Source organism: Leptopilina boulardi, unplaced genomic scaffold (assembly GCF_019393585.1).
Source record: "Leptopilina boulardi isolate dan_hultmark-lab unplaced genomic scaffold, ZJU_Lbou_2.1 LbouV2_331, whole genome shotgun sequence".
In the NCBI taxonomy this organism is placed as follows: domain Eukaryota; kingdom Metazoa; phylum Arthropoda; class Insecta; order Hymenoptera; family Figitidae; genus Leptopilina; species Leptopilina boulardi.
Genome location: NW_026137898.1, coordinates 410,007 through 422,978, shown reverse-complemented (window position 1 = coordinate 422,978; position 12,972 = coordinate 410,007). Strand labels below are relative to the sequence as shown.

Below are 12,972 nucleotides of genomic sequence, written 5' to 3'. Positions count from 1 at the left end.
GGTTCGGTCTGTGTATAATTGATCTTTGAAAATTTGGTCTGTCTGTAACTTTATTATTCATACACATTCACCCTCTGTAGAGTCGGTCCATGGAGAGTAAGAAATTATATACGATTATATTTTGTTTAGTAGACAATATACAGTCGGTCTTTGAACAACTGTAAAAGGCGCACAGTGTGTTATTTTTGCAATTTCATGTTCAAAACCTAATGTCTCTTGAACAAATTGACCAAATTGAATGAACCTTGGACCAAAATAAAGCTAAATAAATGTAGAATAGAGGAAAATTATAGGGAACCCTAGATTTATTTTTTTGAGCTCCTGGGAGTCGAGGGAAGTTAGCATTTTTTAGGAAAAAATGGTAAATTGAAGTATACAAACCGGTATATCATGGTAAAACTTAATAAAACAACTTTTTTGTAAGCATTTAGGATCACTGAATACAAAACTAAAGTTCATTTTTCAAAATTCTAAATGGCGAATTCAAAATGGTGGTCTAAAACAATGCAATTTTGAAACAAAAATTTTTTTGTTCAAACTGTGGTATTTTAATGTTTTTGAGGTCGCTGAATCCAAATATGATGATAAAATTTAAAAATTCAAAATGGCGGACCCAAAATGGCGGACGAAAATTTTTCAAAGTGCTTAGATTTCAACGAGACTTGTTACTTTAACGTTTTCGAGGTCGCTGAATTCAAATATGATGGTAAAATTTGAAAATGCAAAATGGTGGATCCAATATTGCGGACAAAATATTTATAAAATTCTTAGATTTCAACGAAGCGTAATGATTATAAATTTTTTTTCTATATATTCATATTGAGCATTATATTTGAAGTCTGTGACTAGAAAAATAATAAAACACTACGCTACGTTGAAATCTAAGAATTTTATAAATATTTTGTCCGCCATATTGGATCCGCCATTTTGCATTTTTAAATTTTGTAATCATATTTGAATTCAGCGACCTCGAAAACGTTAAAGTACCAAGTATCATTGAAATCTAAGCACTTTTTAAATTTTTCTGTCCGCCATATTGGATTCGCCATTTTAAATTTTCAAATTTTACCATCATATTTCAATTCAGCGACCTCGAAAACGTTAAAGTAACAAGTCTCGTTGAAATCTAAGCACTTTGAAAAATTTTCGTCCGCCATTTTGGGTCCGCCATTTTGAATTTTTAAATTTTATCATCATATTTGGATTCAGCGACCTCAAAAACATTAAAATACCACAGTTTGAACAAAAAAATTTTTGTTTCAAAATTGCATTGTTTTAGACCGCCATTTTGAATTCGCCATTTAGAATTTTGAAAAATGAACTTTAGTTTTGTATTCAGTGATCCTAAATGCTTACAAAAAAGTTGTTTTATTAAGTTTTACCATGATATACCGGTTTGTATACTTCAATTTACCATTTTTTCCTAAAAAATGCTAACTTCCCTCGACTCCCAGGAGCTCAAAAAAATAAATCTAGGGTTCCCTATAATTTTCCTCTATTCTACATTTATTTAGCTTTATTTTGGTCCAAGGTTCATTCAATTTGGTCAATTTGTTCAAGAGACATTAGGTTTTGAACATGAAATTGCAAAAATAATACACTGTGAGGCGGAACTGAAACCCTGCCAAAATGCAAACAGGTTTTTATCAATATTATTTATTTTTAAAATGTCAATAACTTTGGATAAAGTAATCGTAAAATGTTCGTTAATAAGTCAAAAGATGCGTCTTGAAAATCTCTACAAAATGAAACTAAAAAAACTGTAGGTGTCATAACATTTTTTTAAAGTTATGAGCAAAAAACGATTTTTTATGATTTTTAAAATGTCAATAACTTTGGATAAAATTAGCAGATTGTTCGTCAATAGCTCAAAAAATGCGTCTTAAAAAACTCTACAAAATTAAGTAAAAACATCCCAACTTTCAAAACATGTGTTTCAAGTTATGGGCAAAAAACGATTTTTCAAAAATTTTAAAAGTCAAAAAAAATATAGTTAATATGTATTAATTTGTCCCAAAGTTTTCTCATTTTATGTCCCCAAGTGAGATCTACAATTTAAAAAAAAATTCAGCCCTAAAGCTCTTATAGAATTTGAGATATTTATGAAAATGTAATGTATATACATGTGTATGTGTTCGTTCTTCCATTTTTGATATGTCTCATAAACGAGCACGTATCTGTCTGCCGATTTCTTTGGCAAACTTTCCTTTTGAATTATCAATTGCGCTTCGTCATCGAAATTTCGAAACACTTCGTCTTCGTCACCAGAATCATCAGATGACAACAATTGATTCATTTCACTTTATTTATTATTAAAAAAAGCGCAAACTAAACGTCCAGGGACCAATAAATTTCACCAATTTTGAGGTTATGCGTCAAAAATCGACAGTAGAGTTCTAATCGTGAAACAAGTGAGACTAAATAAAAATCGAGTGTTACCGATTGAGCCATTTGGAGGAGAATCTTTTGCTCTTGTAACAACAGATGGCTTGCGGGTAGTTCAAACAATAAAGCAAGAATGTTAGACTTTCTGCTCCGACAACGAAGCACCAAGTGCGTACTTTCGACCGAGGTATAAAGAAAAATCATTTTCTAGACGCTGTTTTTTTCGTTTTCTGTTTCTAAACGCAATTTTTTATTCTTACTTTTTAAATTCCTTCGTTGGCGCTCTTTTTTCCAATTTCTGTTTCTGTTATAATTTTATCATATTTTCGTTTTAAATCGTTTTCTAGACGCTGCTTTTTTCAATTTCTGTTTCTAATAATTTTTTTTTAAATAGCAAATTTCTTTTTCTTTTCTATTTCTGTATCTTGTCGATTACGTTTTTTCTGCCTATCATTTTCTTGTGTTTCTTTTTTTTGTTCTATTGTTTCCTAAAACCTAGCCTTTTTTTCTTTCTTTATCTTTTAAAGTATAAGGTCTTCTTTGTTTATTTTCTATGTACAGTGGAAATTTTAAATCTAATTGCTCCATCGATTTAGGAGAAAGGGAAAAATTCGGATTTTTGCACTTCAATTCTTCGCTGTGGACAATAGAAAGTAGCTTTCAATCGTTTTCAATAATTAAGTTTCTTGTTTCAGACGTTATTTTTGCAGGAAAAGGAAATAAACAATTCTTTTTAAACATTAAGCTTAAATGCTGCCTCATTCTGCTGTGAACGCAATCAAGAGTATTCGGCATTATATTAAAATATAAAGATGTTGCAAATGCTATTGCAAATATTCCACAATCAACACCACTCGGTTGTTGATGAGCATTTGAAAAAACTACGGTTGGTTTAAAGGGATATAATCTTTCTAAATATTTCATTTGATCCTCATTTAAACAACCTGTATTAAGACTATCATAAATATAAAGTCTTAGTCCATCATAATAAGTGCAAATCCAATGACCAAGACTACAATAACCGCTAAAAAGTATTCAAATATGCTTTTGATTTCTGATAACACAATCCGTCGGCGAAAATCAATCACCACAATAAGTTTTCGTGTTCAAAAAAATTCATTAAGAAAAATATTTCCTTTTTAAATAATACACCTACTCTGAAATTTAAATTTTAAGTCATTTGTCACCCAAATTCTTTTAAAAATATTTTTATCTTTATTGTTTACAAGAACAATTTAACACTTTTTTTCAATTTAAACAAAGAATTAATTATTTAAAGAAATAAAAATTAAATTAACTCTGTAACAAAAAAAATTTATAACGAAAATATATTTTCATTTAAAGTTACAAATGAAAATAATACGTATAAAAAATATTTTTTGAAAAATATCACCACAAATACACCAACTTTGAAAATGAATCTCTTATTATTTCATAGAATAATTATTTTTTTATAATTTTTAAACACTTAATTTAGAAAAAATCACATACCTAGTCTTCAGTTACCACCCAATTTCTTATCAAAAGAACAATTTAACACTTTTTTTAAATTTAAACAGAGAATTAATTATTTAAAGGAATAAAAATAAAATGAACTCCGTAACAAAAAATTGTTTACAACGAAAACATATTTTGTTTAGAAATTACAAATCGTAGAAAACTTACTTTAAAATTCGAGATCTGAAACTTCACAGGAGAATACGATTAAAAACTGTAGTTCACGTTATACCCAAAGAGAAAGAGAGAGCGCGAAAAAATGTGGAGAGCAAAAAAGATGAAACAACGGCAGTCATCGATTGCGTCCTGTAAGGGGAAGTTGAATAGCCCCACTCTACAGGCCGGGCCATAAACTCGGAGCCCGAGGGACGCATGCACCGAGTAGGGCCCTCGGCGGGGCCTGAACGACGTCCTTGGGTTTAATAACATTTTATATTTATGGCCCTTAATGAGTTTTTCACGAAAATTATAATATTTTTAAATATTAACAATTTATAATTGTTTTATCATATTTTTATTCCTTGGAAGTTCACGATTACGAGCATATATTGTTCGAATTAAAAATGTCAATATTTAAAAATTTTATAATTTTCGTGAAAAACTCATTAAGGGCCATAAATATAAAATGTCATTAGGCCCAAGAACGCAGCTCAGGCCCCCTCGGTGCATGCGTCTCTCGAGCTTCGAATTTATGTCCCGGCCGGTAGAGTAGGGGTATACAACTTCCCCATAAGGACGCAATCAATGATCGCCCGAAACAACATGAAACGTACCTTGGCTCCTCCCTAAACCAATAGCAAATTCTTACTGTCGAACTGTAACGCCTTTTTTCTTTCTATCTAAGAAGAGTCATATAAAACTATCCTTCACGGCTGATCGAACCCGGACAGAATGAACGAATGAAAGAATTCTAAGATTATTATTGTAATGACGTAAATTGAATATAGAAATTTTTTGTTTAAGGCAAGCTATTATTGACATTTTTATTTTTATTATAATAATTATTTTTGTCATTATCATTGCCATTATTATTGCCATTATTATTGCCATTATCATTACCATTATCATTACCATTATCATTACCATTATCATTACCATTATCATTACCATTATCATTACCATTATAATTACCATTATCATTACCATTATCATTACCATTATCACTACCATTATCATTACCATTATCATTACCATTATCATTACCATTATCATTACCATTATCATTACCATTATCATTACCATTATCATTACCATTATAATTACCATTATCATTACCATTATCATTACCATTATCACTACCATTATCACTACCATTATCACTACCATTATCACTACCATTATCATTACCATTATCATTACCATTATCATTACCATTATCATTACCATTATCATTACCATTATCATTACCATTATCATTACCATTATCATTACCATTATCATTACCATTATCATTACCATTATCATTACCATTATCATTACCATTATCATTACCATTATCATTATCATTACCATTATCATTACCATTATCATTACCATTATCATTACCATTATCATTACCATTATCATTACCATTATCATTACCATTATCATTACCATTATCATTACCATTATCATTACCATTATCATTACCATTATCATTACCATTATCATTATCATTACCATTATCATTACCATTATCATTACCATTATCATTACCATTATCATTACCATTATCATTACCATTATCATTACCATTATCATTACCATTATCATTACCATTATCATTACCATTATCATTACCATTATCATTACCATTATCATTACCATTATCATTACCATTATCATTACCATTATCATTACCATTATCATTACCATTATCATTACCATTATCATTACCATTATCATTACCATTATCATTACCATTATCATTACCATTATCATTACCATTATCATTACCATTATCATTACCATTATCATTACCATTATCATTACCATTATCATTACCATTATCATTACCATTATCATTACCATTATCATTACCATTATCATTACCATTATCATTACCATTATCATTACCATTATCATTGCCATTATCATTGCCATTATCATTGCCATTATCATTGCTATTTTTATTTTTTTTGACATAATAATTTACATTTACAGAACATGTACAGTAGAATCTCGATTATCCGAGGTAATGTGGGGAAGAGTACTTCGGATAAGTGAAAACTCGGATAACACGGAATAAATACCTAAAATTCAAAAATTTTAATCATTTTTTTATGTATTTAGTGTGCTACAAAGAAAATAAATCGTAAATGTATATAAAAGTTGAAATCTAATGAATGTAGATTAACTTTTGGGTATAATTATTGTTAATGCATATCGGTTTTATCCGAGTTTTTCCGTATTATCCGAGCATGCACTTCGTGTTCAATGCCTCGGATAGTACGGAATCTCGGATAATCGAATCTCGGATAATAGAGATTCAACTGTAATAGTATACCATTAGTATATTTAATTAGATATTCGTAATATTTAATTAGAAACATTATTATGCAATATTATATAATATCCAAATGAGGAGCAGGGAGGAACAACTCGCCGAGCGCTCGGCTGGGCGCTCTAAAGCCAGTCAAACGACCCAAAATGTTCGAAAAATTGAAATTCGGGATTTTGATATTTAAAACGTATTACCCTGTTTGATATAAAAAGGCGCATCTTTTTTTCCTTTGACTTTTTTTCATAGGACCAAAACCGTGGATATTAAATGTAAAAAACTGAAAAAATTTTTTTCACGAATTTCATTACATTTTTAAACTTAAATCGTCGTATCTTTGACAAATGTTAATGAAATCACTTGCCATTTCGTATACACACTTATTAGTATACATAGAAGACGATAGCTTAATAAAAAATTAAAGAATTATTTATTTTTTAATAATAATTAATTATAAATAGTGAACGGTCGGTAATCGCGTTTTCTAACCTTTGACGAAAAAATGTCTGTGGGGAACTTTAAAATTAAAACAACTTCCAGTGAGACATTTGTTTATCATAATATAAAGAAGTTTTCTGGAAAATTCCAAGTCGATTCATTAATAAGTTTTGAAAATATAAGTGTTTTTTCAAAAAGCGGCGACGCGCTAGCTAGACGTCACGCGAAGCGAATCATTGACAGTCGTATTATTAATACCTTACTTTTCGAATATGAAATAAAATAGGTAAGTTTAAATAGATCAATTAATATTATTTCGTTTTATTATAAAATAGGAAATTTAAGAAGTATATCATTTAAAATAGGGTATGTTTGTACTAATGTTGTGTTGTCCTTGAGCTGACCTTAAATGTAAACAAACGTTTTTAACTGTGCATTTTTCTCTTTTTTTCGATAGATCGACCTATTTAGGACAAGTAGGTCATTTAATTATTATTATATTTGGGGAAATTACTTTAAAGTAACACAGCCCCACAAAAAAAAAAAAGTGTCATGTACTTTTGACCGGAATACCCTAACCCTATGTATTTTGACGCGCTGAACACGAATCCGAAGTCCGTTTTGCTCCATCACGTCAGGATTTTTTTCTAACCTCAAAAAACATGTCGGATTTTGTGAAGTAGGCGATTTTTTTAAAAATTGATGTATTAACTTCAAACTTGGTATCTGGGGGTTTTTTGTGTCGCTGATTACGAATCTGAAGTTAGATTTTCAAAATCCAAAATGGCGGATCCAATATGGCGGACGAATTTTGAAAAAATTTTAAGATTTACTTCAAACTTGGTATCTAGGGGTTTTTTGGGTCGCTGATTACGAATCTGATGTCAGATTTCCGAAATTCGACATGTCTGATTCAATATTAAGGAATTGTTTTTAAAAAATTGTCAGATTATTATGAAATTTGGTATCTACAGGTTTTCTAAGTTGCTGACAAGTAACACTAGGGAAGTGCCATACGACGATTTTTCTGAAACTTGGCAGTTTTGTAGTTTTTTAAAAACAATTTGACACGTATGTTTTGTTTTTCCGCAAAATATTCGTAATCAGCGACCCAAAAAACCCCCAGATACAGATAATGGCGTATCTAATATGTCCGATAGAAGTCCATGTTGGATATGCCATTTTGAATTTTTCAAATCTGACATCATATTCGTAATCAGCGACACAAAAAACCCCCAGATACCAAGTTTGAAGTTAATACATCAATTTTTAAAAAAATCGCCTACTTCTCAAAATCCGACATGTTTTTTGAGGTTAGAAAAAAATCCTGACGTGATGGAGCAAAACGGACTTCGGATTCGTGTTCAGTGCGTCAAAATACATAGGGTTAGGGTATTCCGGTCAAAAGTACATGACACTTTTTTTTTTTTGTGGGGCTGTGTAATTAATTTTACAAAGACATGTTTCAGTCAAAAGTTTGTTGTGCTTAAAGGGGAATATTCAGTGATGACCTTAAATTTGTCCTAAATGACCTGAATTAGGTCATTTCAATTTCAACCATTTACTTTTCATGTTACAAATCGGAAGAGCAGAAAATTCCACGTCGAAATCGTCTAAGTACTTTTTTCGACAGGTCGACCTATCCAGGTCAAATAGGTAATAATCAATTTCACCTACAAGGCCTTGGTTGGGTCTAGTGTTTTTTACATAAAAATTTTTGCCCTGACGATTCCTTGCATAAAAACTTGATCTTTCTTCATGAAAAATTATTTGACATAGACTAGATCTAACCAAGGCCTTGTAGGTGAAATTAATTATAACCTATTTGACCTGAATAGGTCGACCTGTCGAAAAAAGTACTTGGACAATTTCAACGTGGAATTTCCTGCTCTTCCGATTTGTAACATGAAAAGTAGATGGTTCTATTAAAAAAAAGAGTTGAAATTGAAATGACCTAATTCAGGTCATTTCGGACAAATTTAAGGTCATCACTGAATATTCCCCTTTAAGCACAACAACTTTTGACTGAAACATGTTTTTGTAAAATTAATTAGTTTAAAGTTATTTCCCCAAATACAATAATAATTAAATTACCTATTTGTCCTGAAATGTCCGAACGAAAAATTAAAAGTTCTCGAATTTAATCCATACTTTTCTAAAATGTTGTTATTGTTGGTGAAAGTCTAAAAATGAATTATTATTGATTTAATAAAATAGTTTTTGAATTACAACGTTTTTAATTTTTGACTTTTGAAAAAAAAAATTTTTTTTCATTGTACAATATTTATAAGTAGAATGCATAAAAGTTAACATATATATAATGATTTTTAAAGCTTTTTTGACGGGCTACACGCTGTTAATAAAATTTTTTTTTAAATAACATTTGACCTTGAAATTCAAGGTCAAAATATTAATTTACGTTTATCTCAAAATCGGATTTTTTAAAATTATTTTTAACTATCTCAATGGAAAGCTTGACTAATTTCCTACAAAACATGTAATTTTCAGAGTGGGATCTTTTAAAGTTTTTGAGATATTAATTAATTAATTAATTAATGTTTATAACAAATGAAATATTTTACAAGCGAATAAAGTTACCGTAATTTGAAGTTAGCAATTAAAACTTAACGTAATTCCGCATCCAACGAGCCATGTATGAAGTATTTTGGATAAGTAGATTTTTAATAAACAATTAGTTAACATTGCAATTGTTTATTAACAATCTACTTATCCAAAATACTTCATATAGGGCTCGTTGGATGCGGAATTAATTTAACTTTCAATTGGTTAATTTAGATTTACGATAACTTTATTTGTTTGTAAGATATTTCATTTTTTATTGTTATTTAACTAAAATTAAACAAAAATACTTCATATAGAGCTTTTGGATGCTTGTTGTTAGTAAAAAAATAAAATATTTTACAAACAAATAAAGTTATGGTAATTCTGAACTTACCAATTGAAAGTTAAGGTAATTCCGCATCCAACGAGCCCTATATGAAGTATTTTGGATAAGTAGATTATTAATAAATAATTGCAATGTTAACTAATTGTTTATTAACAATCTACTTATCCAAAATACTTCATACAGGGCTCGTTAGATGCGGAATTACATTAAGATTCAATTGCTAACTTCAGAATTACGGTAACTTTATTCGTTTGTAAAATATTTCATTTGTTATAAACATTAATTAATTAATTAATATTTCAAAAACTTTTAAAGATCCCACTCTAAAAATTACATGTTTTGTAGGAAGTTAGTCAAGCTTTCCATTGAGATAGTTAAAAATAATTTTAAAAAATCCGATTTTGAGATAAACGTAAATTAACATTTTGACCTTGAATTTCAAGGTCAAATGTTATTTAAAAAAAAAATTTATTAACAGCGTGTAGCCCGTCAAAAAAGCTTTAAAAATCATTATATATATGTTAACTTTTATGCATTCTACTTATAAATATTGTACATTGTAAAAAAAATTTTTTTTCTAAAGTCAAAAATTAAAAACGTTGTAATTCCAAAACTATTTTATTAAATTCAATAATAATTCATTTTTGGACTTTCACCAACAATAACAACATTTTAGAAAAGTATGGATTAAATTCGAGATCTTTTAATTTTTTTTCGGACATTTCAGGAATTTTGCCTCATATATTTGACCATGACTAAATGCTGAAATTGGTAAATATATTCCTACTTTATCAAAAGTTTGACCTTGAGATTTGGTATTAAAAGTATATATTTTATTTTAAGCTTCATTTTGAGTGTAAAAAAAAGAAAAAAAGTGTCCTTTTGAAAAAAGTGGCGCGGTATCGGATGTACACAATTTAGTAGTAAGTACACAGATAAACTTTACAAAGTTAATTCTATACAGTTCAACTGTATACAGCGAAATTAAATAATAAAAAATGTTAAATTCGATAAAGGTTAGTTGTATACTATTCAACTCCACACGAGTCAATTTATGAAAATAATAATGCGTTAATCTCTGTACGGTTTAAATGTACACAGACAATTTCGATATGTTAACAATGTTAATTGTCTGTGTACATTTAATCCGTATAGAGATTAACGCATTATTTTTTTCATAAATTGACTCGTGTGGAGTTGAACAGTATACAACTTACCTTTGTCAAATTAAACTGTATCGAATTTAACATTTTTTATTTTTTAATTTCGCTAAATACAGTTAAACTGTATAGAATTAACTGTATAAAGTTTATCTGTGTACTACTAAATTGTGTACTACCGATACCGCGCCAAAAAATAATAAATATTTTTTATTTTAAAAAAGGGGTAAATTTTGAATTTAAAAAAAATTTCACCATTCGAAAGGGTAGAAAAAACCTTTCGAAAACATATACATAGGTAAAAATTTTTTTTATCCATTTATAGGGGAATTCTGTCTAATATTTTTTATACCTTATGAAATCGTGTAAATTTTGTAAAATTATGTAAATAATTAAACATAGAAATATTTCTACTTTAAACAGTAAACAATTTTAAGAAATTTATTTCTTTTACATAAATTTGTCCAAAATATTCGTAATTTATTTTGAATTTGTAAAAAAAGGAAAACATAACCTCAAACTTATTTCTTAACCTGACAAAACACATTTTTGAACTTAAAGTACAAGAGGGTTTAATTAGATTTGGCAAAATACACTTATTCCAAATTTTAAAAATTTATTTTGAATAATCTTGGTTAATATTTTATATTAACCTTGCTAATACTGAATCGCTTAAGATCGAAGATCACAGATATTATAAAAAATATATCAAGTAATATAAAATTTAACGTAGAACATTAACAATGTGAAACATTTCTTATTTAAATCACTTTATAACTTATACGCTTAAAAGTATAATTTGAAAAAAATCTTTTTTAACATAGTTACTTCAATTAAACTTAAAAATTTTAATAATTCGCTTTTTTATTGTGTAGATAATTATGTTCTGCTTTTAAGTCACTTTTAAATCACGAACTAACTTACAATATTCACAAATAAATTCTTTGGCTTTTGGAAGAACATCTACACAGTCCTCATGAATCCTAAAATTACAAATATTGCATCTCAGTTCAGAAAGAGAGTTATCAAAAGCCTTACCGCAGTATAAACAGTCATGATTATCATCTTTCTTTTTAATTTTTATTTGTCGCTTCCGTATAAGTATTGATTTTTTCTTGGCTGAAAGTTTCTTTTTGTTTTCATTTTCCGTCAAATATTTGATGTTTTCAATACTCGTTAAAACTAAAAATTTTTTTTTCTACGAGGTTTATCGATTCTTGACGCTGTTGCTACCGAATATATATCTTTTGGAGAAACACGTGGTCCATTAACTTCTTTATTACGTTGCCTCTGGGAGTCGTTTTGCGTTGTATGTACGTTAGTATTTTGACAAGCTTGTTTTTTTGTAACCTGATGCAAAACTTGAGTAACCGCAATTAGTATGTTTGTTATCTCCTGGCTATCTTGAACGTTTTCGAAATTAGCAACGTTAAATAGGTTCAATATTTCGATAGAATCATTTTCAACCATTGTTGCAGAAACAAGATTTTGAGAATTTTCGTTTCCGATTACAAAAATTCCATTTGCAATCTCGGTTACACTCTCCAATGGCACATCAGTTGTCTGTGCAGGAGCAAACAATTCTTCATCAAATATGTTTTTATTAAAAGGATGAATTCCTGTTTTTGTAAATGCACTTATCGCATTTTCAATCGTTGGTGTTTTCTTATATACAATTGAAAATAATTCGGGGATATGATTCACTCCGGTCGTTCTTCCAGGATGATTTTTTAACCATGTAGTACAAGCTTCGTTGAAAAAGGTCTTTAAAGGTTCGAATACTGCGAACATGCATGCGATGTGTGCAATGTGCAGGAAAACAAACCTTTACAATTCCATGCTCTCTTGCATATAACGCTGCTTCTAGACTTGTATGACTTGCGTGTCCATCCAAAAGTAGCAAAACTTTGTTTTCTTTCGAAGGTAAAGATGCTTTGAAAAATGTTTCAGCCATTCAACAAATCCTTTGCTTGTCATCCACCCAGATTCATTATATAGACCTAAAGTACCAATCGGTGCATGATCTAGCAATTCATCCTTACGGGTTTTTCTCGGGAAAATTATTGCAGGAGGAATAATATTCCCAATAGAAGTTATACAGCAAA

The 12,972-nt window shown here is 29.1% G+C and overlaps 1 protein-coding gene across 1 annotated transcript; it reads right to left on the bottom strand.

The window, feature by feature from the left end:
- Window positions 1–3,045: 3,045 nt before the first annotated feature.
- On the bottom strand, window positions 3,046–12,658 carry LOC127285361 (putative uncharacterized protein DDB_G0286901). The gene is made up of 3 exons (XM_051311336.1): window positions 12,090–12,658; window positions 5,524–5,984; window positions 3,046–3,329 (listed from the first exon to the last, which is right to left on the bottom strand). Exons 1-3 carry the CDS (start codon window positions 12,656–12,658, stop codon window positions 3,046–3,048), a joined length of 1,314 nt encoding a protein of 437 aa, XP_051167293.1.
- Between the last annotated feature and the right edge of the window lie 314 nt (window positions 12,659–12,972).